This window comes from Lupinus angustifolius, chromosome LG06 (genome assembly GCF_001865875.1).
Source record: "Lupinus angustifolius cultivar Tanjil chromosome LG06, LupAngTanjil_v1.0, whole genome shotgun sequence".
NCBI classification, from domain to species: domain Eukaryota; kingdom Viridiplantae; phylum Streptophyta; class Magnoliopsida; order Fabales; family Fabaceae; genus Lupinus; species Lupinus angustifolius.
The window spans coordinates 21,069,625-21,096,747 of NC_032014.1; the positions used below are offsets into that span (position 1 = coordinate 21,069,625).

A 27,123-nucleotide genomic window follows, 5' to 3' on the forward strand; every position below is an offset into this window, starting at 1 on the left:
AGACATGAACCTTCATAAAATTAAATGTAATAAAATGACACCTAAATTAAAGACATGATAAATAAAAGTCCTAAACTAGTGTGGGTTTTAAGACAACTCCCACTTATTTATGGTCCTAATTACTAATGTAAGAACTAAAGAGATCAAGGTGGATCCTCCCTTAGGCCGTGGCCTTCCTTGAGCTCTTCATTAAGACTTATGCAAATTAAAGCCTTCTCTTCATGCTTGGTCCCATTTGCACTTGTTTCCATGATAGAAAATATGAGTTGCCGAAGCTGGGCCTTTTTGGTCTTACCTCTAGTCATTAATCCTCCTAAGCCATGTAAAGGGTATTCAATGATGTTATGTCCCAATGGGTTTACATCACTTTCATATCTTTAAAGATATTTTCAAAAGTGTTCTTTTGAAAAAGAGAAAATGGTGAGTCTTTACAAAAATATCCATGGAGTTTATTGTTAAATCTTTTGTTAAAAAGAAACCTTGCATCTCACATTTTCTATTCTGTAATTGTGAGATCTTTAGAAGGGTTCTTAGATTCTAGAAGAGTGGTTAAATCTATAAATTGAGGTGCACACATAACTTGAAAGAATTGTTAGACAATGCAATAATATATTCTCTTGGTGTGATTGATATCACTATTAAAGGATAATATGTTTGGGAAAAATCCCAGCTGTTGTTAGGTGTGTCTTCATGATAAGCAAGAGGTCTTGGTATTGAGCGATACCTAGCTGAGGCCTAATCGTGAAAGGATAGGAGATCTTAGTAGGCGAGAGAGAGGTCAAACCGAGGTTGTCAAGTTCATAGAGTCCAAGAAAGTAGGGTCTTGCATCTTGTATTCGAAGCTTGTTTGTAAGAATACATTACGATTTCACAGTGATGAAAAATCTCCCAAGATCAAAAGGGGAGCGTGGATGTAGTTTGCGGTGGACCACAAACGAATCAGGATAAAAAGTCGTATCTCATTCTTCTTATCCCTTATCTTTTTATATTTCTGCATTACTTGATTTACTTAACTTGACATGCATATCTTTCTGTGTTAATTGCATATTCTGTATTATGCATTTACTGTTCTTAATCATTTAAAAGGTTGCATATAAGTTTAGTTGAATCTTGGAGATCAAAAGAAAATTGTTTTCATTGAACAACAACTAAATAATCGATTAAGGTGTTTAGTTAATCGATTAATAACAGAATGAGTTAATCGATTATAGTTGTGTTTAATCGATTAAATAGTGTATAATTTTGTGTATTTTGTTTGTTTATCGAGCAACGATAATGGTGTACTATATCACCTATTCACCCCCTCTAGGTGAGTTATAGAGTCATATGGGACCCACAGGTAAGTCTTGCAAATTCTTGTAATTCTCTCGTATCTTTTGTACTTCTTGAATAAAATTATCTTTTTGACGATACAAAAATATGACTTTCATAAATTATTGCATATAATTGAATGGCATATGGAATTTCAAATAGCATGTGAAAATGTCAATAATAAAAATATTTAAAAAAAATAGACATATAAAACACTCATGGATCACTTTCCAAAAATGTTAATTAGCATAATATTATATTATCATTCATTTTTTTAAATATATATTTCTTTTTTTATATGAATAACATACAATATTTGTTGATAGTCACATATTATGAATAACATACAATATTTGTTGATAGTCACATATTATGAATAACATACAATATCAAATTTAACGTAACTTATAATTAATATTTGTACTCTGATTTTTCGGTTATGCAATTAATATAATATCATATAAAAATATTAATTGTAGAAATTTTAATTATAAAAATGTTTATGTTCGAAATATTTGTTCTCTAATGATATCTAATTCTAGTTGGCTGGGTATGACAATATTAATAGATCTAACAATACTTCTTCTAGTATAAAGATAAAATTCTTACCATAGTTATCTTTCCCAATCTCTTCTTATTTATATATATATATATATATATATATCATATTATATTTGTTTGCAAATAATAATCTAATAATTACTTGTATACTTATAACTTTAAGAGACATTCTAATTCCTCCTATTTTATGATATATTATTAGTGTCTTGTACATATATCTTATGCCAATATTATAGAATTTGTATTTATCATAAATCTTAGTTTTTGGTTCATTAATTTTCATTTAGTATTCCCAAAATATTAGCTTCAACATTATTTATTTACTCTCTATCTCTTATTAATAATTCTACTAGTGTATTTATTTCTAAATATGTTTTTATTGAATATTGTGAGAATACTGAGTGGTAAAATCGTTGATCAGACTTAAAAACGACTATAATTTATACTCTTAATCAAATAAGGTGTTGGACCACTTTAAACTAGGAAAATTTCAGTTTGGCCTTGTTAAGCCCAGTTAAACTGAAATAACTGTAGAAGTAAATCAAACAGTTTACTTAAATTTAAAAAGATAAATTACTACTCTATTATTTTGTTTTACTCCGGTCCAAAAAAGATAGAGAAATATTATTTCAATCTAATTATATATAATTATTAATATATAAAATTTTACATTCATATATAATTATATATTTATAGATAAAAAATATTAATTATATATGAAATTACTGAGTCTGCCAAATGATTTAACAATTTAAACCTAATACAGATATTCCACTTAGATTTCACAATAATGTTTTTATTAATAATTATACTTGCTGAATATATATCTCTAATGTTTCATCCTTAAATGATATTTTTTAAATTTCAGCTTCTATTTCTTAGAGATCTTTTGAAAATATTTAGTTGGGACATACATTTCTAAGCTGCAATTTGAATCTACCCTCATATCAATTAGGGCTTTCTTAAGAGTACAATTGTGGATTTTAATCTTGATATCTATGAAGATTTTTTGGATAATAAGCTGATTAACTATTGCAGCAAACAGAGTGTCATCATCATGTTGTTCAGACAGTTCAACGTGTTTCAATCCATGACCTCCAGAAGAGATTAAAAGATCTCAAAGCTTAAGTCAAAGAGGTTAAACAGAAACAACAAATGCATGAGATTATTATATCTCAAATTACATGCATTGATTCAGAACTATCATATATATATAAAGTTATAAACTGCATATAAAGTGCTTTGAAAATTTGAGAAATGACTGTTGCACATAACTTTGGTCTTAACAGGCACGAATAACAAACATAAGTTACATTATTGTATGATCCATAAAATGTTACAATGTAACATGCCCTTTTAAAATTAGACTAAATATGAGGTTGTCATCATTTATAAAGGAATTCATTCAATCATCAAAACAACTCAGAGCAGCAATAACTGACCCTGTTGTTTCAAAAGTTGATGCAATATCAGGGTAGTCTTTCAACGAGGTTGTCACCTTCAAAGTTGGGTATAGCCACGTTTTAACTGAATCCATAAAGGAGCTTGGATCTAAGCTTAAAATGGCTTCCCAATCAACTTGTAAACCCTGTGGGATGCTTCCTGTGCATTCCATGTTGGCTGCAAGTAACAAACTCAGCATAACCACAAATCCAACCACAGCAGATCCTCTAGACAGTGGCATAAAGTTATACCTGAAAAGCAGTTCAGTCAAATTTAGAGAAATGTACTACTAAAGGTATCCCCTCACCCTATGGGCAAGGAATTAATCTCTTTCAAATTGCGTGGCTGCCCCTCCCAACAAGTGTCAGCTGCGAGATCCGGGCCACAACTTGTATCGATTAAACAAATCGTTGGAATTCCCAAAGTGATACATTCTCGAAGAGCTGGGTATTCTTTCTGCTGATCAATGATTTCGCAGGAATTGAACCCTTGACCTTATGGTCTTTCTGGGGACCTAACGAGCCTTATACCACTAGACCAATGCCTTGTTGGTAGAGAAATGACTTTGAAATGCTTAAAAGAAAGATAATTTACATATTAGGATAATACCATACCAGTAATATGTCATCCTTAAAATGGCATCTCTCACGTTTTCAAGTGTGTTCAAATCAGTAGACCCATAGTTTTTACCACAGTAAGCATCGCAAATAGCCTGACAGATAACAGTCCCCAGATGAATACAAGGTAAATGTCATAATTCATAGGAGTAATATTGAATTATAAAGAAATTAAAAAAATGTTTTCATATACGAAAGTTCTTCAAGAATAATGAAATATACAATAGGCCATGGAAGTATTAACAATGAGAGGAATGATATTCTCATGCTAGTTTTGCTAACACATTTTCCACATTGACTGTATAACCATTGATCAAAAAGGCTTTTCTTTTGGAAATAACAATGAGTAGATGATAGATGAATAGGATTTGGGTGTAAAAAGTGTGATAAAAAGGTGGTAAGATGAACATTTTTCTTGATGACAACTGAATGATAGAGGGGGCATAAGATCATTAATAAAGATTCTATAGAAATATTTCTAGTTTAAAATAAGCCACCTAAGAATAAGTTAGAAAATAGAAAGAAGGGTGGATTCAGCTCGGTGAAACTCGGAATCTGGTCAAAGCCTAAATGGAATTGAACCAGTCACCCATAATATCAAATAAATCATTTTCAATTTTAGTAAATTTACCAAGCGCTATGGCCATATAAGAGAGCATATTGTATCAGTTAAATAATATACTATAAGCTGTTTGGTACGAGTAACATACTCCCCATGCCATTGTCATTTCTGTATCAAAATCTTCCCATCTAGCAGGTGTACAGGGTGTTCTAATTGCAAAGTCAAAACCATGTTCCCCCCTGAAAAACATATCGATTAATTCCTGGATAAAATATACAAGTATGAAAAGTAAAATAAAGAAGCCAAAAACAAAGGGAATGAGGAAGAAATAGCTTGGAATTTTCACAAGGCTTGTATCTGGCTTACATTTTTACAAGTGTTATCCTTGTCCCTTCAAGCTGCTTCCTGAAGAAACATTAAAATCCAAAAAGTAAGCATTTGAAGACATTATATGTTTGCAGACACTATGGTCAGTATCCAAACTTACCCTTCAAATGCAGTACTGTTGCACCAAGTAGTCAACCAGAAGTCCTCACCAACAACTTTATAAAGATCAGAGCATGATTTTGCATGCATAATCTGCACATCAAACATGGAAGTTTCCATTTTCATAAAAGCAAAGACTGAAAAATGTTTTTATTCAAACACTGCTGTAAAGAATAACATGTAACACCCACCAAATACCATCATTAAAATAAAATAACATTCAAAAGCAATAGAAATGAATCTTGAGCCATTTCCTGGTGAGAAGGGATATCCTGTTTCTATCAGTGTCCTTAATATGAAAATCAATTAATAAGAAGTTACAGATTACATGTTACACAGACTAATTGCCCTGGCACATTAGAAAGACTCGTGCAATTTGTGAATATCAGCTTTCTATCCTAGGCACGCATTAACTCTATGTCAAAGGCCGGTTGACAAGTGCTATAATACTGATTCTTCGAGTCTGTGTGGCATATAGAAATCATGTCTTATCAAGCATGTTACTGATAATTTAAGTACTATATAAATAATAATAAAAAATGCATATCCTACCAGAACAACTTCAGTACCTAGCAAGACAATAGCATAAGAGGTGCATTGCTCATGTTAGACAAAAAGCTATATCTTTAGGGATTAGAAGTCATGGCAAAGGCCCCTTTCGCATAGTAAATTAAGCAATAATGCAGAAAGAATGACAACATATCTCAATCAACAATTAACAACTTACCTCTTCTAATTTCCCATCTTTGGAAAGATGAATGATCTCATCTATTCTGCTGTGTACATATGGTCTCTCTTTCATGACAGTCTTTGCAATATCCAATGTCCTGTTGTATTAAAAAATAATACGCACTTTCTAAGCCAGAAAACTAATATATAAAAATCAATAAAAATAGACTCTCTACCTTTCGTAATTAGGAAAGTAACGGACAACTTTAGCTTGGCCAAGAATCATAGATGTATGAGAGCCGAATCCAGAATTGAAATCTTCACTGCAGTGAAAACAAAAACCAATTCAAAATCCAACACAAGATCTGAATTTGATTCAATTCAACGGTCTGAAGATAAATTAGGGACATTAACCAATATTACTAAGAGGCTTGCAAGCAGTAAAATAAAAAAGTTATCAGACCCATACCAATAAATCACGAGCCTAATTTCACAAATAAAGAGCAGTATATACTTTAGAATAAAAGAAAATAACCTTCCAAAAATCACATAATTTGAATGATAAATAGGATGCAGATGTTCTGAAGTCTGAACAAAAGTGATCAACATAGAGATCTATAACCCCACAAACAAAAAAACTAAAAGCATTGGTAAAAGGACAAAGTAAATGCACCAAGTATGAACAATAATGCAAAGGGTTTGCACTGTAATAACAATCAAAGGAGGAGGAGAACCCTAGACAAATTTATTTTTTTGGAATAAATAGTAACAATTACAACTAAGGGATCCAGATGAATTCTATCAAAACGAGGTAAACACCGAATTTAATTAGAAGAAAGTATGAACAACCAAATTTATTTACAAATATCATCTACATATACAGAGGGAATTGTTAATTAATTAGCCATTACTTTGTAACAAAGAGTATTCTTTCTGCTGATCAATGATTTCGCAGGAATTGAACCCTTGACCTTATGGTCTTTCTGGGGACCTAACGAGCCTTATACCACTAGACCAATGCCTTGTTGGTAGAGAAATGACTTTGAAATGCTTAAAAGAAAGATAATTTACATATTAGGATAATACCATACCAGTAATATGTCATCCTTAAAATGGCATCTCTCACGTTTTCAAGTGTGTTCAAATCAGTAGACCCATAGTTTTTACCACAGTAAGCATCGCAAATAGCCTGACAGATAACAGTCCCCAGATGAATACAAGGTAAATGTCATAATTCATAGGAGTAATATTGAATTATAAAGAAATTAAAAAAATGTTTTCATATACGAAAGTTCTTCAAGAATAATGAAATATACAATAGGCCATGGAAGTATTAACAATGAGAGGAATGATATTCTCATGCTAGTTTTGCTAACACATTTTCCACATTGACTGTATAACCATTGATCAAAAAGGCTTTTCTTTTGGAAATAACAATGAGTAGATGATAGATGAATAGGATTTGGGTGTAAAAAGTGTGATAAAAAGGTGGTAAGATGAACATTTTTCTTGATGACAACTGAATGATAGAGGGGGCATAAGATCATTAATAAAGATTCTATAGAAATATTTCTAGTTTAAAATAAGCCACCTAAGAATAAGTTAGAAAATAGAAAGAAGGGTGGATTCAGCTCGGTGAAACTCGGAATCTGGTCAAAGCCTAAATGGAATTGAACCAGTCACCCATAATATCAAATAAATCATTTTCAATTTTAGTAAATTTACCAAGCGCTATGGCCATATAAGAGAGCATATTGTATCAGTTAAATAATATACTATAAGCTGTTTGGTACGAGTAACATACTCCCCATGCCATTGTCATTTCTGTATCAAAATCTTCCCATCTAGCAGGTGTACAGGGTGTTCTAATTGCAAAGTCAAAACCATGTTCCCCCCTGAAAAACATATCGATTAATTCCTGGATAAAATATACAAGTATGAAAAGTAAAATAAAGAAGCCAAAAACAAAGGGAATGAGGAAGAAATAGCTTGGAATTTTCACAAGGCTTGTATCTGGCTTACATTTTTACAAGTGTTATCCTTGTCCCTTCAAGCTGCTTCCTGAAGAAACATTAAAATCCAAAAAGTAAGCATTTGAAGACATTATATGTTTGCAGACACTATGGTCAGTATCCAAACTTACCCTTCAAATGCAGTACTGTTGCACCAAGTAGTCAACCAGAAGTCCTCACCAACAACTTTATAAAGATCAGAGCATGATTTTGCATGCATAATCTGCACATCAAACATGGAAGTTTCCATTTTCATAAAAGCAAAGACTGAAAAATGTTTTTATTCAAACACTGCTGTAAAGAATAACATGTAACACCCACCAAATACCATCATTAAAATAAAATAACATTCAAAAGCAATAGAAATGAATCTTGAGCCATTTCCTGGTGAGAAGGGATATCCTGTTTCTATCAGTGTCCTTAATATGAAAATCAATTAATAAGAAGTTACAGATTACATGTTACACAGACTAATTGCCCTGGCACATTAGAAAGACTCGTGCAATTTGTGAATATCAGCTTTCTATCCTAGGCACGCATTAACTCTATGTCAAAGGCCGGTTGACAAGTGCTATAATACTGATTCTTCGAGTCTGTGTGGCATATAGAAATCATGTCTTATCAAGCATGTTACTGATAATTTAAGTACTATATAAATAATAATAAAAAATGCATATCCTACCAGAACAACTTCAGTACCTAGCAAGACAATAGCATAAGAGGTGCATTGCTCATGTTAGACAAAAAGCTATATCTTTAGGGATTAGAAGTCATGGCAAAGGCCCCTTTCGCATAGTAAATTAAGCAATAATGCAGAAAGAATGACAACATATCTCAATCAACAATTAACAACTTACCTCTTCTAATTTCCCATCTTTGGAAAGATGAATGATCTCATCTATTCTGCTGTGTACATATGGTCTCTCTTTCATGACAGTCTTTGCAATATCCAATGTCCTGTTGTATTAAAAAATAATACGCACTTTCTAAGCCAGAAAACTAATATATAAAAATCAATAAAAATAGACTCTCTACCTTTCGTAATTAGGAAAGTAACGGACAACTTTAGCTTGGCCAAGAATCATAGATGTATGAGAGCCGAATCCAGAATTGAAATCTTCACTGCAGTGAAAACAAAAACCAATTCAAAATCCAACACAAGATCTGAATTTGATTCAATTCAACGGTCTGAAGATAAATTAGGGACATTAACCAATATTACTAAGAGGCTTGCAAGCAGTAAAATAAAAAAGTTATCAGACCCATACCAATAAATCACGAGCCTAATTTCACAAATAAAGAGCAGTATATACTTTAGAATAAAAGAAAATAACCTTCCAAAAATCACATAATTTGAATGATAAATAGGATGCAGATGTTCTGAAGTCTGAACAAAAGTGATCAACATAGAGATCTATAACCCCACAAACAAAAAAACTAAAAGCATTGGTAAAAGGACAAAGTAAATGCACCAAGTATGAACAATAATGCAAAGGGTTTGCACTGTAATAACAATCAAAGGAGGAGGAGAACCCTAGACAAATTTATTTTTTTGGAATAAATAGTAACAATTACAACTAAGGGATCCAGATGAATTCTATCAAAACGAGGTAAACACCGAATTTAATTAGAAGAAAGTATGAACAACCAAATTTATTTACAAATATCATCTACATATACAGAGGGAATTGTTAATTAATTAGCCATTACTTTGTAACAAAGAGCTCTTGGTTAACCTATCCTGAAAACAAGAGAAGCTGCACACTACCAGTTTTACTAAATTTAGACTCAAAAAATGTAAATGAGATGATATAAGGTAAAATATCAAGAAATTAGATATTTTTCTAATAATAACATAGTTCAAACGAGCAACTTAGCATACAATTAAAGTTTGTCAACTCATCTGAAATTAATTTGGAAATGTTCCCTCAAGTGTATATTGCCTCATCTTCATCCCCCAGTTATATGTTTCAGGGCTTTTTTAACTAGTATTTGTTATTAGTTTATTTTATGAACATGCGATCTTGTTTACCCGAACAACTTTTTTGGACATAACATAAGGATGCTAACTCAAATTGATGAAAGCCAAATCGAATATTTAATATGACCTTACAAACATTCATGTTGCCACCACCAACTAAAAAAGAGAAGAGGGACTTCAAATATATCTAGAATTTCTGCAAGCTTAGATGACCACGAACTTGATAGCTATATCATGCCTCTAGCACTAGGACTATACAATTTTACAGCACAATCGACATTTATATTAATTAGAGAGATCACAGAATTCACACGACAATGGAGATATAATGAGAATCTATGTGCATATAGAATAAAGATGAACAAAACATGGGTGGGGCTGACACATGATATGCTCTACTAGAATACTTGGCCCAAAGATGGTATACCTTAGCTTGTTAACCCACACAACAGGATCACAAGGCTCAGCAATCTGTCTCCATCTAACAGCTGATGAGTAAACATCTTTCCAAGACATGGTGCGGCCAGATGGTTTATCATCTAAAGTGCCACGTGAACATGTTTCAAAGGCACTGCTTGTACTACAACCAGCACCTCCCCTGTTTTGACTGGGCATTTTAATTCTTTCCCTTCTCCTGGTCCTTTTTCCATTTTTTGAGTTGCTTTTATTAGAATGTTTCCATTCGGAGCGCCAGGCCTTTGAGACCTTTTGTGCAATTTCAATAGCAGCAAGTCCTGCCATGCGATGCTGATAAATAAGAAAATATTAACATATATTCAAGTCAAAAAATGAATACCACAGTTGTTGATTCCATGCAAGTCGCTTTAAAATGCAATTAATAAAATTACAGCAACAACAATAGAATTTTTTTTACTTGGAGGGCTAAACGGAATGGATGTAACAATGCCATTCTGTCCAAAATATCATAACTTACAGATATTTGGAATAAAGTGTCCAGTAAACAATTAAGCTTCACGAAGAGACAAAACATACAATCATATAAATAGACCATTGTTTGAGAACTATATGAAAGCTGACAAAGTAACATCAGCGGAAAAGTTCTTCTATTAAAAAATTACTGAGAGGAAAAGTTTCTGACCTGTTTTGCAGTTATTGCGTTAAAACGAGAAAAGCGAAATTCTTTAACTGTACTAGATTCATAGTTTATAATGTTATTCAATCATTATATATTATTATTTATTTTTCAATGTAAAAAAGAAAGTAAAAAGAAGAACCTGACATGCCTTGTATTAGCTTAGCTACCTAGAAGTAAATGCAAATAATATATCATATTTTCTTCTTTTGCAGTTTGATATTTCAACATGATATGCACAAGGGTCATTTTATCAGATGCAACAAATCCTTTTCTAAGTATATTTAGAATAAAAAATGGTACATGTCTACTTTTCACACCAGAGATTGTCAAGAAATAAAAGTATTCGTGAAGCAGAAAAAAACTTTGTTAGAAAAGAAGGGAAAATAAAATGATTACAATTAATAAGGCACAAAATATAGAGACATTAATATATGAAATAACTTTACCTGGCGCCTGTTAGGTAGGAAACCAGGACAATCATACTGGATTTTCTTGCCAATGGAGTCTGCAGCCTGTAAAAGAGCAGCCTTCTGCTTTGTAATAATAAACTCCAGCTTTCTAAGCTTTCCCCTTCTTGAAGATTCACGCAAAGGAGGTTGCCTGAAAACCTTTTCACATACTTTCTTTGGATGCAATTTCTTGCACCAGTACTCCTGAATATAATGAAGATACAAATATAATTTCATTTGAATGAGAACCCCAGGCATTATAAAACATGAATAACAAAGTATATCATTATTTAAAACCCAGTTGTAAATGATATTTTAAATCCACATTAAAATCCCCTTGCGGTCATGAAAATATTATTTTTCATTTTTACAAGCAGGTGTGGATACTATACATACATGAACACATAGAAGCTGAGAAATCCCATAGTCCAGCAACCAGGGTTTTCAAATTAAGACACCTTCAATTAAGAAGGATAGAACTATCAAGGTGGAATTATTTTCATAACTTTTACCTTAAAAAGTGCATTAATATCCCCATCAATATCAAACCAGCAAAAATCACTGTTATTCTTTGAGGCTGTGTATAGAGCAATCTCTTTCTGCAAAAAAAAGAAGGTAAAATGCACCATAGAACTAAGCTGTTAATAATTGAAAATTAAAAGGATCCACTCCCATAGCACCAAAGACACAAGTCCATCAGCCAAATTTCATAATCCCCTAAAGAATGTACAGAACTAGTTAGTTATATGGTCGAATCAAGGTGAAGCAAGGTCTAGGGGTGGAAACGAGTCGAGTCGAACTTGACTCAGCTCAGCACGACTCATTAAGGATTAGCTCAAGTCGAGTTTCGAGCCAAGTTCAATGCCAAACTTCAACTCAAGTTCGGTACAATTAAAGTTGACGAACTTTCGAACAGATTAACGAGCTCAAATTTATGTTCATGTTCATCATCATAAATTTAAAGGGCCTACAAGGTGTTGATGGATTATACATATACATATTAAGAAAGTTAGTGAATATTAATAATAAATGTAGCTGCCAATTAAAGTTTATGTATTAAAAATTGCCAGACATGTATATGTATGTATAGAAAGTGATTCAAGAACAAACTTTAATATGAGAAATGAGAACAACTAATATGTACCATGGGATCTTATTTGAATTGTCAAAATTAAATTATAAGTGCATGTAACTTTTTTTTAAGTGGTCATGGAGTCATTAACTAACGTTTAATCTTAATCATCAATATATATTTGTATGACACCGATTTACTGTTCTTATAATTATTATATGAGAATTATTCTGACTTCGAGTCACTCTCGTGTATGCATATGTATATAATTGATGTCAACTCATGAACCTAATGAATCAAACTGTATTTGGCTCAAGTTTGGCTCGTTTATTTAACGAACTCAAGTTCAAATCATTTGGTTCATGAACCAAGTTTATCGAGCTAAATAGTTAGTCGAGTTTCAAACAAATGCCGAGTTAGTTTAATTCATTGTCAGCCCTAGCCAAGTCCAACAAATGTGTCTCAAATGTACATACGTAGAACTAAGCAATATGAGGAACCAAAGCAAAAGATAAAAGCCTCATTTTGAAACATTCCAGCATAAATTTGCATGTTCATATTATCATGCTATTCGTTTGTGTAGGACTACAAATTCTCTCTTGCTCTAACTTAATGCTTTGTATGATGCTTCAATACTCAATGCTCTCAACATTGTTAGGAGATTTTTCATGGTGAAAGAAATTTAATGGTAGTCCTTTTGATAAGTAGAATAGTATTATAAACCAAACCTGATAAAAGGCAAGGCATTGGAGTACAAACTTGTCCACTGAGTCCAATTCCAAATCCAATGCAGCATCATAATCTTTTACCTGTGCCAAGTTGTACCATGAAAAATGCAGACCAATATTAAACCCAAAAAGTAAAAATTTAAACAATCATACCGCCTCTTTGTAGTGTCCAACAGCATGGTAACAGGAAGCTCGTAAATAAAGACACTCCACGTTGCAGCTGTCAATGCTCAATCCCATTGTCAAATCTTTTATAGCCTTCCTGTCACAGTCAAACCCAATTTAAATCAGAAACGAAATGTAGTAAGACATAGAGTACCAAACCAAAATAAGTGAGACTGCTCATTGGTTTGAAATATATGTAAGCAAATTACATGGATCTTAGGTGCAATAATAAATTCAAAGCTATAAAAATATCGTTATAATTTTACTACAACCATTTCCCCATTGTTCAATATTTCTAATGCAACTTTATTCTCTAAAATCTGAGATTGTAGAACTACAATACAACAACATGCTTTGGCACTTGAGTAATAATCAAAACATTAAACTCTCCTCGAAGTACTTTTTATCGAATAAAAATAAATATTTCTAAGTACAAACTATCCTCTCAATGAGATTCCATGTCAATCAACATAATTTTCATGAAAAGCAGCAAGTAATCTACCTCCGCCCCCCCAAAATCAGTAATTTCCTTTCTGAAAAGTTTCACCCCATTGGATTCCATGTTCTACTATCCAAATTTCCTTCCATAACTGCTTGTAATTGTGACATTATATCTTAAAGTTGTCCTTCCTAGTGTTCACGGACCAAATCATGAAGACACTCATGACATGTGAGATACAGTAACATCAAATAAATATTCAACCTCTTCAATTAATAATCAACAGGTATGAGACTAAGGTTGTATAAATACCTGTGCTCACCCATCGCATGGAACAAGAGGCCACGCAAATAATAAGCTCTTGCATACCTAACATCAAAATTTAGAAGAAATCAGCCTCAGGTAAAGTGAACAGGCACAAAGTACATCAAGTGCAAGAAACCAGCAAAAATCTATGCTGATGAGTAACATGGCTCATTTGCAACTTACCTCCCGTCAATTTGCAGAGCCTCGTTTAGACAATGCTGAGCTTTTGCTGGCTTTGCTAAATCATGATACAACTGCCAAAAACGACACATTCAGAAGGAAAAAACTATCAAAACAGAATAGCTTTAAGCACACAAGTGATAACAAATAGGCAGAAGGAGAGCATACTTAATAGCCTTAAACCTATGAGGCTATGACTGCTATTTTAGTAAATCTTTGATAAAGCTACCAAAAATATGCATTCAGACAAAAGTTAGCAGGTAAAAATCTCTACAAACAACATCAAGCCTATGAACAAAAGGTAGTGAAGCAATATATCAGTAGAGATACCAGAGAGCACAGAAGATTACAACTAACGTTTTTGTAGCATATATTCATATCTGTCATATGCTAACACTACCAGTGCAGTATGCGTAGGGTATATTGATGGATACCTGACTCAGATGTGCCCATGCTTCAAGGAAATTTCTGTCGAGTTGAAGTGATTTCATATGTGCTTCCTCAGATTTTTTATATTCCCCAATTGAAGAAAATGCTAAACCCTGTAAAATCATTTTCTCAGTGAAAGAATAAAGACAACCAGGAAATCAATATCGAAGTCCAAAATCAACGAGAATTGAAATGCTAAGACTTAAGGCATACCAAATATGTGTAGGCAGACTTATTGTCCTTATCTAGCTTCACACAAGCTGAAAGGTCTTCAACAGCCATATGAAACTTTTTAAATTTGAAGCTGACAATTCCTGCATTGAATTTTATGAAAAACATACATTACTCATTCAAAATGAGACCAAACAGAGAATTTCACTAGTTCAATGTTATCACAATATGTATTCAGAACCACATGATAACACCATACAAAAAGAAACCATGCCAAAAGGAAACAGAGACAGTAAGGAAGGGTCAAGGAGTAAAAAAGAGATTATCCCCTAAACTCTGTAAAAAAAACTAAAATATAAATATTGAAATGCAAATAAACAAATGATCTAAAAATATTACTTAGTCTCCTCAATACTTTCTTTTATCCTACTGTGTAAAAAACCCAATATGTACCCATTCTGGACCGGTATCCCAGAAAATGGACACTGGCCTCTACGACCCAATCAATGTGGCTAATCTGTCCAACTTCTAGAAGATAACTATATCCTAACATAATTCCCTCTAAATGAGATTCATTAAGAGACCAAATCTCCTCATAAATACCATGATTCTTGTTTAAAGGGAAACTTATCTCTTAAAATGTTACTTCTACAGAATGTAGCCCTGTGCTATAGATACTGGTTCAGCCTAGGGATGGTAAACCCGATGCAATTGTGTTTGGGTTCAGGTTCAGGTTTTACCTGATGTTAAGTTTCGGGTTCGGGTTTGGTACATGTGATACCCTACCCCAAACCCGCCCCGATTAATATATGTGAAATTGAACAAATAAATATTGCCTTATTGAGTTGCAAATTCCAAATTGTATTGTTGTATTGACGTGTTAGATTAATTGGAAAGGGGCACTAAATATTATAGCACTATTTGGAGTTGGTGCTTCTTAATCTAACACGTCTATTTGGTATCTCCTTTTTGTCCACAATGCTCGGAATCAGATATGAAGATACAGCTGTTGCTGCAAACAATACAAGGATATAATGTTTGGAAATTATAAATGAATAACATTAAGAGGTATATATTATAATGTAGCACAGGTATTGCTGTATTTAATTGCCACAAATTGAATTGGCACATATTAATTCAATGCAGCAGCTACATAATCAATTGTTTTTTTCTGGGTTCCCTATCGGCTTTGGGTTACCCGAAACCCGACGGGTTCGGGCATGATATTGTTAATTTCAGCCCCGTTGAGTTTGGGTTTTGGATTTCGGGTTCGGATTCGGGGTTGGGTAAACAGAAACCCAACCCGGTCCGCCCCATTGCCATTCCGCTTCAGCCACTCAAGTATGCAATCTAATCCCATAAACTCTCCCCTTATAGTGCAAACCCCAACTTCAGTGCCAGAATGTTTTGCAGAAGCTGCATCCCCCTCTCCATACTACCACACAAAGAGGAGCTACTATCTTTATCCACTCTGATTGATACCAAGCACACCATCCTTGATCTCAGTTTAAAATAATCCACAACAGACCAGTTGAAGTCAAAACTAGACCCATAAAACCCTACTTGAGTCAATCTTATTCAACTTTAAGTCACTACAAATTGGATTTTAATTTAGGAAAAATATAAATGCACATAAAATGAGCAAAATAACCTAAGGCACATATGCTATAATCTATTTACCTCAAAATGCACTTTTCTGCATTTTAATTAATTAATTAATTAGAACAATCAAGATAGTCAAACTCACAAGTTTATTTATTTGATTGTACGATCCTACAACTACCAGTTTTTCCAAGGGAATCGTGTTAACACAACACAAAACACACTTTATAGTGGAGCACGGTGGAGCGCTACAGTTTTGGTGTTGAGAGAAAATTCTCCCATATCATGCGAAAGAGAATGACACATTTGTGACCCGACTCACGACATGACTCCCAGCCTAACATTATAACACCTGTTAAACCTATTTGATCTTAATTTTTAATTCCAAGCTCTGTTATTCAACCCCTCTCACCACTGTGACCTTGTCTATGCCCTAAGACCTCCTCTCTTCCTTCTACCCACCTTGCTTCTCACCTGCGTTACCCTTCACATGTGTGACCATTCTTGCTTCTCTGCTACTTCCCCTCTTTGCATTGAATGATTTGCTAGAAATCTAAACTCAGGACTAGTATTTCAAATTGCGGACCGCATCACGTGATGTGGTCGTAATATTGCGGTTGCGGTGACCACCGCAATATTGTGGTTGCAGTGAACGCCGCAACCGCATCACACCGCAATATTGCGGTTGCAGTGACCGCCGCAACTGCATCATACCGCAATTGTGGTGTGATACCAAATCACAATGATGCGACCGCAAAGGACCACAACGCAACCGCATTTGGACCGCATCGATATCAAAAATATTTTTTTACTCACAAAATAATTCGCACCGCAAGGGCCACATTCCGCATTGCAATAGCCACAATGACCGAAACTGTAGTAACAGCAACTGCTACCACCATTTAAAACACTGCTCATGACTATTTTTCAGTTTTAGTTTTCATAAATTATCTGAAACTTAGGTCATGTAACTTGTAGATGGAAGTGTATTTCTGGGTAGAGTAACATGAATTTTGCCAGTATATAAATTCATCCAATAATTCCAAATTTATTCCATCTTATAACAAAGGGTGATATATGTTCAAATAAGATATATTAACTATAAGGATTACAACAAGTATGTCACTTTAAACAGATCAAGTCCTGCCATCTCAACTTCTAGGAATTACCACATGATACATATATCCACCCAGCAAACAAGGAAAGAGAGAGGTATCAAAAATTATTCCAGCAGAAACTATTATTCAGATAAGAAAACAAAAGAATCAGTCTCAGACAAGCTACCTCTCTCATGTAAAATATCTTCGGTGTTGGGTTCAAACTCCAATGCCTTAGTCAAGTCTTCAATAGCCTGATATCCAGATCAAAAGATGGAGGGAGGGGAAACCATGGTTGTCACATATATGGATTGTTAATTGTGCAAGAAATATAGTAATGGAACATAAGATCTTTGAATATATCCAGAAGTCAGGCATCATAGCATGCACCAAAAAATTCAATCTCTGCATATTTCAAACATTTTTTTCAATGGAACATAAGATCTTGTAAGTCGCAGTTAGCAACTGCAATAACATTGAGTCTCTCATGCAAATGATAAAAGATCACAGGACTCTTGACTACCACATTAGCTTACAAAAAAAGTGTTTATGCATTCAACTAAAAGCCTAAAGCTTGAAGTGGCAATGCCCAAGTAATACTCAAACCCATACTAAACATCTTAATTAAAACAGGCAAATGCCATACTTAATAAAATAAAATAAAACATCTTCTCATGATTTTCATTTTCTGTAATAGAACTGAACTATTTCATGAACTATAAACAAAGGGTGGCTCAGTTCCGTCCACAAGGCCCCAACCATTGTCAGTTTCATCAAGTTTAGTATCTACTAAGAATTAGGGTTAGCCACACTCACCTCAACAAACTCTCCCAGAGCTGCCCGGGCCTGACCTCTCCTTTTCCATGCCTCACCAGCCATTGGATTAAATTGTATAGCCTAAGATATACAACATGTAAGCTACTTACATATAGAAGAAATACAATATCTCTCTATACACCTCTCAGATAGTATCCATCAAATACCTTTGTAAAATCAGCTATAGCAGCATCAAGTTCTCTCAGGAATGCATATGCCGTCCCTCTTCCAATTAGTGCCTCAGGATATGCAGGGTCATCCTTCAGTATCTGAGAATAAAATGAGGACAAGGTTAAAGTTTGTTATCTAATATTAGGGAAAAAAGAGAGAACAAGATAATAAATGCACGAGAGGAATAAACCAAGGGATCACTGATAACGTAAAAAATCCACCTTGTCAAAAATGGATATGGCGTCATCATATTTTCCTTCATTAACCTGCACAAGAACCATAATGATCAACATGCTCTTAAACATATAAATAGAATAACACAAAAGATGTCATTTAATAACTTATATAAGTAAAAGCATGAAAACAAACCTCTGCTATACCCCTTGCCAGTCGAAAATCTACACTTATAGCATTTTTGCTTGATATTCGAGCAAGACAGAACTTCTTATTTTTCCTTGCTTCATCTTTTCTTTCACGAGGAAAAATTAACTTACTAGTTGGGTTTCCAAGAATTTCAGTGGCACTAATTGGGTGACTGATATGGATAGATACTTTTTCGCATGAATCAGAAGCATCACTTGAGTCATTGCATGATTCTGAATTGTAACTCGACGTATCAATGACATCAGGGCTTCCATTCACTTGGCCGCCAAACTTATTAGACCCTTTATCTTCATCATGCAATTCATTTTTCGAGTCAGAGTTATCAGTAGACTTCAAGCATATCACAGATTTATTACTACCATTGCTGCATTCAGCCTCAGCACTAAACCCATCTTGATTCTTATAAGTTCCACTTGAGTTCCTGTCACTCGGAGACTTTGATTCAGATTGTGGCATGGACGGCCGATGCGTATCACACAATGCATCATTGTGTTGTTTTGCTGCTGCCAAAAGCTCTTCAAGTTCTAGCAGTTGCTTCAAATCTGCATAGTGATACTGAGCATGTTGATAGCCTTGCTCCCATACCAATAGAGCATCCGCTTTCTTTCCCAACTCAGAAAGTGCTTGACCTAGATGACAGGATAAACCAGGATTAGGATCAAAAGACACTACATGTGCCCTTGCATTAGAAAAGTTCAACAAAACCTTTAGGAAAAACAAAATTGATCACATAATAGTATGATAATCATGACTCATCTATAAATATCATGAACAAATCACTTGCACAACATAGTTCCGATGCGACCATTATGTATAAATCATCTCTATTCTTTTGTGAACTTAAATTGCCTTTGCATTGATTTCGAATGTGCAATCTTTTGCTCCATAAAACCATTCACGAATAGCATATCGGGAAACACTTAGGGCCAGTTTAGTTTAAGAAAACACAATCGATTTTCTATTTTCATTAATAACTATAAAGGCAACAGAATGTTTTTATTCTCTGATAGGTACCAGTTATATAGATAAGAAAATACTCAGCAATTCACACCAATAGAGTATTAATTGAGCAGAAATGAGTTACAAGATTGCATAGTCATGAAGTTCTTATTCTAAGAGTGCAGAAATTAAATGACAAGAGTAATAAGGGCCAATTCCTAGATTGCCTAGTGACAATGATCACTCCTTTTCCACCCAATGATTGCCTGCCTTCTTCCTTCTATTCTGGCATCTTATATTCACCACCTCTGATTTCTGTTTCTGGCCCACCAGTCTTTGTCTGCCATCTGTCTTGGTTGTTAGTAGCATGTGCAACATATTCTTTCCTCTTTGTTCCAGAATTACCATGACCCTTCTCTCTTTTCCTCTGATATACTTTTGTAATAACGGGCCCATCAATACCCTCCCCAACAAGTAACACCTTGTCCTCAAGGTGGAAATCCGGGAAGGTTGCACGGAAGAGGTCAAAGTCCTCCCATGTATTGTCGTGGTCCTGGAGATTAGCCCACTTGATTAATACGTCCCTCTAGCCATTCAACAATTTGCGACACGCCAAAACTTGATCCGGAATCACCAATAGTTCCCAATCCTCCATCAAACCCGCTGGGAGTTGTTGGCAGGGAATACTCACAGGGGGAGCCGTTTTGAGTTGAGAAGCATGGAAAACCGGGTGTATGCGTGAATACTCCGGTAGCTGTAATTTATAGGCCACAACCCCAATCCTTTCTAAAACCAGAAACGGCCCATAAAAACGAGGGCTCAATTTTTCGTTGATTTGTCGAGTAAGAGAACGTAGCTTGTAAGGTTGGACCTTTAAAAACACAAAATCACCCACCTTAAACTCGACTTCCCTTCTCTTTTTATCCAGCTGAACACGCATGCGATGTTGAGCCTTAGCCAAATTAGCTTTGAGATCACCCAAAATGCTATCCCTTTCTCAGAGCAAACTATCCACTGCAGCTACCGAGGTGGTCTCACTCCGAAAGGGAATAATCGAGGGAGGATCCTTTCCATACAAGACCTTGAAGGGACACATGTGAGTAGAGGCATTATATGAACAATTAAACCACAACTCCGCCCAAGCCAACCATTTCACCCACTGTTTAGGATGTTCCCCCACAAAACAGCGTAAGTAGGTCTCAAGTGTTCTATTTATAACCTCCGTCTGACCATCCATTTGCGGGTGATATGCAGAACTAAACCGCAATTTTGTGTCGGCTAAACGAAACAATTCCTTCCAAAACATACTCATAAAGACTCGATCACGATCTGAGACAATAGAAATTGGGAAACCATGTAACCGAATAATCTCCTTCACAAAGACTTGAGCCACATCCTTAGAAGTGTAAGGGTGATGTAAGGGAATAAAGTGTGCGTACTTACTAAGGCGATCAACAACCACGAAAATTGTATCAGCACCACAGGATTTCGGTAATCCACCGATAAAATCCATCGAGACGTCTTCCCAAACATGGTTAGGAATTGGAAGAGGTTGGAGGAGCCCTGCTGGCCGCAACACTTGGTATTTATTATGTTGGCAGATGAGACACTCAGCTACAAACTTCTCTATATCTCGACGCATACCTGTCCAATGAAAGACCATAGCAATTCTCTTATACGTTTTGGTTACGCCGGAATGACCACCCCACGGAGACGCATGAAACTCAGCAAGTAAGAGGGGAATGCGTGCTAACTTATTGGGCAAAACCAACCTTCCCTTGTACCACAAACAGCCTTTGGTGATGGAGTAGAGAGGATGAGATTTAGGATTTTTTACCAATTCTTGCGTAATTTGCTGCACCTGCGGATCTTCCATAATCTCTGCTGCCAACTCTATCAAGTCCAGGTTAGTAACCATAGAAATCGATTTATATTCCATTACCCGGGATAACGCATCAGCCACCCGATTTTCCGACCCGGGTTTGTATTGAATCTCAAAATCGAACCCCAACAACTTGGTCACCCACTTCAATTGATCACCACCCAGTACCCTTTGATCAAGTAAGAATTTCAAACTCTTTTGATCGGTGCGAATAATGAAATGGTTTCCCAGTAAGTATTGTCACCATTTTTGAACCGCGAACACTATTGCCATTAATTCACGTTCATACACCGATTTTAGCTTGGATTCCGACAGTGCTTGACTAATAAAAGCAAGAGGCCTCCCTTGTTTCATCAATACTGCTCCAATGCCAAAACCAGAAGCATCGGATTCAATCTCGAAGGGCATACTGAAATTCGGTAAAGCTAGAGTGGGTAATTTGACCATAGTGGCTTTCAATGACTCGAAGGCTGCTTGAGCATCTTGTGACCACTGAAATTTGTTCTTCTTCAACAGCTGAGTCAGAGGTCTAGCAATTACCCCATAATTCTGGACAAACCGTCGGTAGTAACCAGTGAGTCCCAAAAATCCCCTCAACCCATGAATGTCTTTAGGAGTGGGCCATCTTGACATTGCAGAAAGCTTATCCGGATTAGCTTGGATCCCGTGACTCGAAATGAGGTGCCCCAAGTATTCTAGTTGTTCGGCCCCGAAACAACATTTTTTATAATTGACCCATAACACATGATCTCTGAGTACCTGAAAAACCAGCCACAGGTGAACCAAGTGTGACCCCATGTCACGACTATACACCAAAATGTCGTCGAAGAACACCAACACAAATTTCCGCAAATACGGCTTGAAGACATCGTTCATTAGTGCTTGGAAGGTTGACGGAGCATTGGTAAGCCCAAATGGCATTACTATATACTCGTAATGTCCTTCATGAGTGCGAAACGCTGTTTTGTGAATGTCTTCCTACTTCATTCGAATTTGATAATAACCGGATTTCAAATCCAGCTTAGAAAAACGAGTTGCTCCTCCTAGCTCGTCCAACAATTCCTCAATTATAGGAATGGGAAATTTGTTGGGCACTGTAACCTTGTTGAGAGCCCTGTAATCGACGCAGAACCTCCATCCCCCGTCTTTCTTCCTTACTAAAATCAACGGGCTAGAAAAAGGGCGAACACTGGGTCTAATCATCCCTGCTGCCAACATTTCTCTTACAAATCTCTCAATCTCCTCCTTCTGGTTATGTGGGTGTCTATAGGGACGAACGTGTGGGATATTTGTTCCTGCTTTTAACACAATGGCATGGTCGTACTATCAGGATGGTGGCAGTTCGGTGTGCTCCTGGAAAATGTCCCTGAATTCGTCGATGAGTGGTTGAACCCCACTGGAATGATTCACCGTCGAGGAACACGTCACACTCATCATTCCAAACTCCACATAAAATGCTTCCGCTTCGTTACGCATTTCTTTCATCACTGTCTTTACTGACGCCACGGTTCTGGAAAGAGCAGGGCCTCCCTGAACTTCAATAATCTTCCCATCTTCCTGTATCTCCAGCAAATAACGCCCCAAGTCGGCACTGAATTTACCCAAGCTCTTCAACCATTCGAACCCCAGAATGACGTCTACCCCTACCAACTCGAACAAGTAGAAATCTTGAACAACCTTCAAGGTTGGAAGTTGTAATTCAACTCCTCTGCACACTCCTTGGCTTCCCAATCGCTGACCATTACCCACCTCCACAAAATACCCCTGTGTGTTTTCGATAGGAAGTTACATCTCTTCTACGATAGAAATTGTGGGAAGCTCTTTCGTCCCTTCACCGTTCCCCAAAGCTTGAGAGAGTTCTTCGACGTCATACCGGCAATGCTACTCACATTCAATTGCAAGTTAATTTCTTCCTGTGCTTGCTCTCCCGAGTTGTTCCCCTCTTCTACCTCTTCTTCTTCTTGACCCAACAAGATAACATGGATCTGCTTGTTCCGGCATACATGGCCCGGAAAATATCTTTCATCACACCGGAAACATAAATTTCGTCTTCTCTTCTCGTTTTCTTCTTCTTTTGTAAGCCTCTTGAACCATGTTCCTCTTTTATTCACCGAAGAGTGTTCCCCTCCTTTGAACCCCATGCCTCCTCTCTGCATCGTGTTTTCTGTTCTTCCCATTTGGGCTGGAGTGTTCTCTCTAGGCCCAACCGATTGATTACTGTCTGTATTAAAATGTGGGTGCTCCTGGGCCCCGGCCCAACGTCCAGCTAAAGCGGTGCAGGTCGGCCCAACCCCACCTCCTCGGGTCCAATACCCAGGTGACCGCCCCAGTACCCTGTTTCTTTCCTCCACCTTTTGTGCCAACTCCATTAATTCATGAAGATCCCCAGAGCTCATCATTCTAACCTTCGCCTTAATTTCTTCCTTCAACCCATTCATGAACACTCCCTTCATAAATTCTTCGTCAGCAAAACGCAGCGGAGCTGAACGAAGCTCAAATTGTTCCCGATATTCCATTACGGTCCCCCTTTATCTCAACCCCATCAATGTCTCATAAGGATTGTCCGATGCTGCCGTTTGAAAACGACTCATTAGAGCTTGCCGAAACATTGGCCACCGCACCGTCACCATCATTCGGGATTCCCACCATTGGTACCAATTCAAGGCCTTCCCCTCCAAACAAACCACCGCCGTGTCCACCTTCTCTCCCTCCGGAATTCGGTTTACTTCAAAATACCGCTCTGCTCGATACACCCATCCATGAGGATCGTCGCCGGTGAAGTAAGGTACCTCCACCCTTTTGACTCTTTCATTTCTTCTCATCTCATCATCTCCTCGCGATTCTTCCCTTCGATCCCTGTTTTCCCTATTGTTGTTTTCGCCTATTCCTTCTCTTCCCATACCTCAGATCTCACCTACTGCTTCTTCTAAACGATCAGTGACCGTCTTTAGCAACGACTCCGTTTGTAACCGGAGGGCTTCTTGAAATGCCGATTGTAATCCTTCTAGTCACCTCTCCATATTATCGATTCTATTATCCATTCTTGTGGATACCATCCAGATGCTCCTAGAACCGGGAGCTCTGATACCAAATTGATAGGTACCAGTTATAATGATAAGAAAATACTCAACTATTCACACCAACAGAGTATTAATTGAGCAGAAATGAGTTACAAGATTGCATAGTCATGAAGTTCTTATTCTAAGAGTGCAGAAATTAAATGATAAGAGTAATAAGGGCCGATTCCTAGATTCCCTAGTGACAAGGATCACTCGTTTTCCACCCAATGATTACCTGCCTTCTTCCTTCTATTTTGGCATCTTATATTCACCACCTCTGATTTCTGTTTCTAGCCCACCAGTCTTTGTCTGCCATCTGTCTTTGTTATTAGTAGCATGTGCAACATATTCTTTCCTCTTAGTTCCAGAATTACCCTGACCCTTCTCTCTTTTCCTCTGATATACTTTTGTAATAACGGGCCCATCATTCTCTTTCCCATTTTCAAAGATTTGTAATAGGACAGCGTAAAAAATCGTAATCACTATTTTGTCTATGAATCTTTAAAAACACTATAGAAAGAAAAAAGGTAATTATTAACGAAAACAGAAAATAAACACAGAAAACTGCTTTCTTACACTAAATACATCCTTAGGGATAGAAACTGGAGTAATTTCTGTAATCAGATAGAGCCAACAAAGAAAATGTGGCCCAGTACACGAGTCTCCTACCTAGTGGGATCTGGAAAGCATAGATGTGCACAGTCTTACCCTCACCAGCAAAGAAATTGCTCAGGATTTAAACCAATGACCTCCATGTCACAAGGCAAACAACCTTACATTGCGACAAGGTTCACCCTCTATCACAGTGCCAGATTAAATTTCCATGGTAATATAGTACATAAAGAAAACCGGTTTAACATTGTAGATCGCACTCTTTTCGTATTAGCATACAAATAGCAGATTGCACTTTACTCCTTCCTAACTAGTTCAATTACAAATTCAGTAAAATATGCAATCGAAATCAGTACAATCAGACTAAATTCACAGCATAGATAACTCAAAACATAAAAGCGGTTAGTGAATGAAAAACCTTTGAGAATATAAGGTTGAAGAACGGTAGGATCAAGCTGAAGCGCTCTATCACAATCCTTAATCACGTGCTTATTAAGCTCTAATTTACTGTAACAAAAAGCTCGATTGCTGAAGAAAAAAACAATCAGAATAAACATTGTTTGTTAATTAATTTATCAATCAATCACAGAAAACGAAAATGAAAATGAAAAATCGTGAATAATTATGCACCAAATGTCTTGAACTGAAGGAGATTGAGAAATGAAGGAATCGAGAATTCGAATAGCTTTGGACCATTCCTTAGTGACACACGATTTAGCTAGCTCCACTCGCGAGAACGAGGTAGTAGGAGGAACCATTGAATCAACGTTAAGTGAGTGAGGTGCACGCGGATCAGAAGAAGAAGAAGAAATGAGTGTTGTTGTTTAATTGTTTTTGTTATATAGAAAAGGGGGAATTTTGAGCTTTGTGGTGAAAATGGAGAATGTGATAGGGAAATGAAATGATGAGGCTTTGGGAAGGAGGAGTGGGTTAAAGAAACGGGAGTCACATTTTACTTCCCAAAATTTGTAATAATAAAAAAAAAATTAGAAGGGTAATATTTATGCACCAATATTATAAGATTTATACGTATCTATCCTCTACATTTATTTATCTATATTAGTTTTTATTTAGGGCTATGTTTGGTTAAAGTGAAAAGGGGAGGAATGAAAAAATGAAGGAAAAATCTTTTCCATTGTCGGGTTGCAATGAAAAAAAGGAAGAAAAGAAAAAATATGATGAGACTATGCCATTATATTTTCTGTCCATTATTGGGAAGAAAACAAATAGAAGAAATTAGACCAGAATCGGTTGTTCTAAAGTATGTCCCAAACCATGTTCTAAATCAATGACAATGAAAGAAAAATAAAAAATAATGAATATTTATTTTTTAATTGACGTGTCATATTTTCATTGGTTTAGGACATGATTTGGGACATACTGTGAGTGGTGTAAAGTTTTGCTAGATCCATAAAAAAAACAAAAATGTCAAAAGATTTGATTTTTGAGTTATACACTTATTGGAATAGAGAGCCACACATCACAAAATATATTAGTTTCTTACTCACAGTGTGAACTCTTGATAGTACAAATAAAATATCATTATTAATAATAATTATATTATTTTCTATTCACTTTCTTTCCCTTTTCTATCATATCAAACAATTAAAAAATTATCACATTTTCTATCCATTTTCTTCTCTTAAGTTTTTTTTCCTCAACTTTTCTTTCCTAAACAAAACATAGTGTAAGACTCTTGAAAAAAATAGTGGATAATGTAGTGATAATGTAAAAAACACTTATACGAGTAATGTATATATCTTTTTTTCAAAAAATTAAACAAATAGAATGTGATAGTATTAATGAAATATGGGTATAAAAAATTCTTGTACTATTAACAAATATTAACTTTATATTTTTAATCAATGAAATCAATTAAAATGA

At 35.6% G+C, this 27,123-nt stretch overlaps 1 protein-coding gene across 1 annotated transcript; it reads right to left on the bottom strand.

The window, feature by feature from the left end:
- On the bottom strand, nt 3,127-26,151 carry LOC109350149 (suppressor of RPS4-RLD 1). Its single transcript, XM_019591303.1, has 23 exons — nt 25,870-26,151; nt 25,658-25,767; nt 18,733-19,376; nt 18,585-18,629; nt 18,360-18,461; nt 18,193-18,273; nt 17,564-17,630; nt 14,720-14,820; nt 14,512-14,619; nt 14,081-14,151; nt 13,904-13,960; nt 13,141-13,249; nt 12,988-13,068; nt 11,700-11,786; nt 11,185-11,391; nt 10,070-10,389; nt 8,697-8,783; nt 8,519-8,618; nt 7,793-7,884; nt 7,672-7,710; nt 7,454-7,544; nt 6,741-6,838; nt 3,127-3,566 (listed from the first exon to the last, which is right to left on the bottom strand). The coding sequence occupies exons 1-23, from the start codon at nt 25,995-25,997 to the stop codon at nt 3,278-3,280; spliced, it is 3,114 nt and encodes a 1,037-aa protein (XP_019446848.1). The 5' UTR covers nt 25,998-26,151; the 3' UTR covers nt 3,127-3,277.

Bases quoted from the DNA above. Each gene is read 5' to 3' on its own strand.
- LOC109350149 (XM_019591303.1), bottom strand. From the start codon at position 25,997: ATGGTTCCTCCTACTACCTCGTTCTCGCGAGTGGAGCTAGCTAAATCG. The intron at 18,274-18,359 runs GTATTTGATGGA...TGTATATCTTAG, and splicing joins CTATAGCTGATTTTACAAAG to GCTATACAATTTAATCCAAT. The intron at 14,821-17,563 runs GTAGCTTGTCTG...AATTCAATGCAG, and splicing joins AGATATTTTACATGAGAGAG to GAATTGTCAGCTTCAAATTT.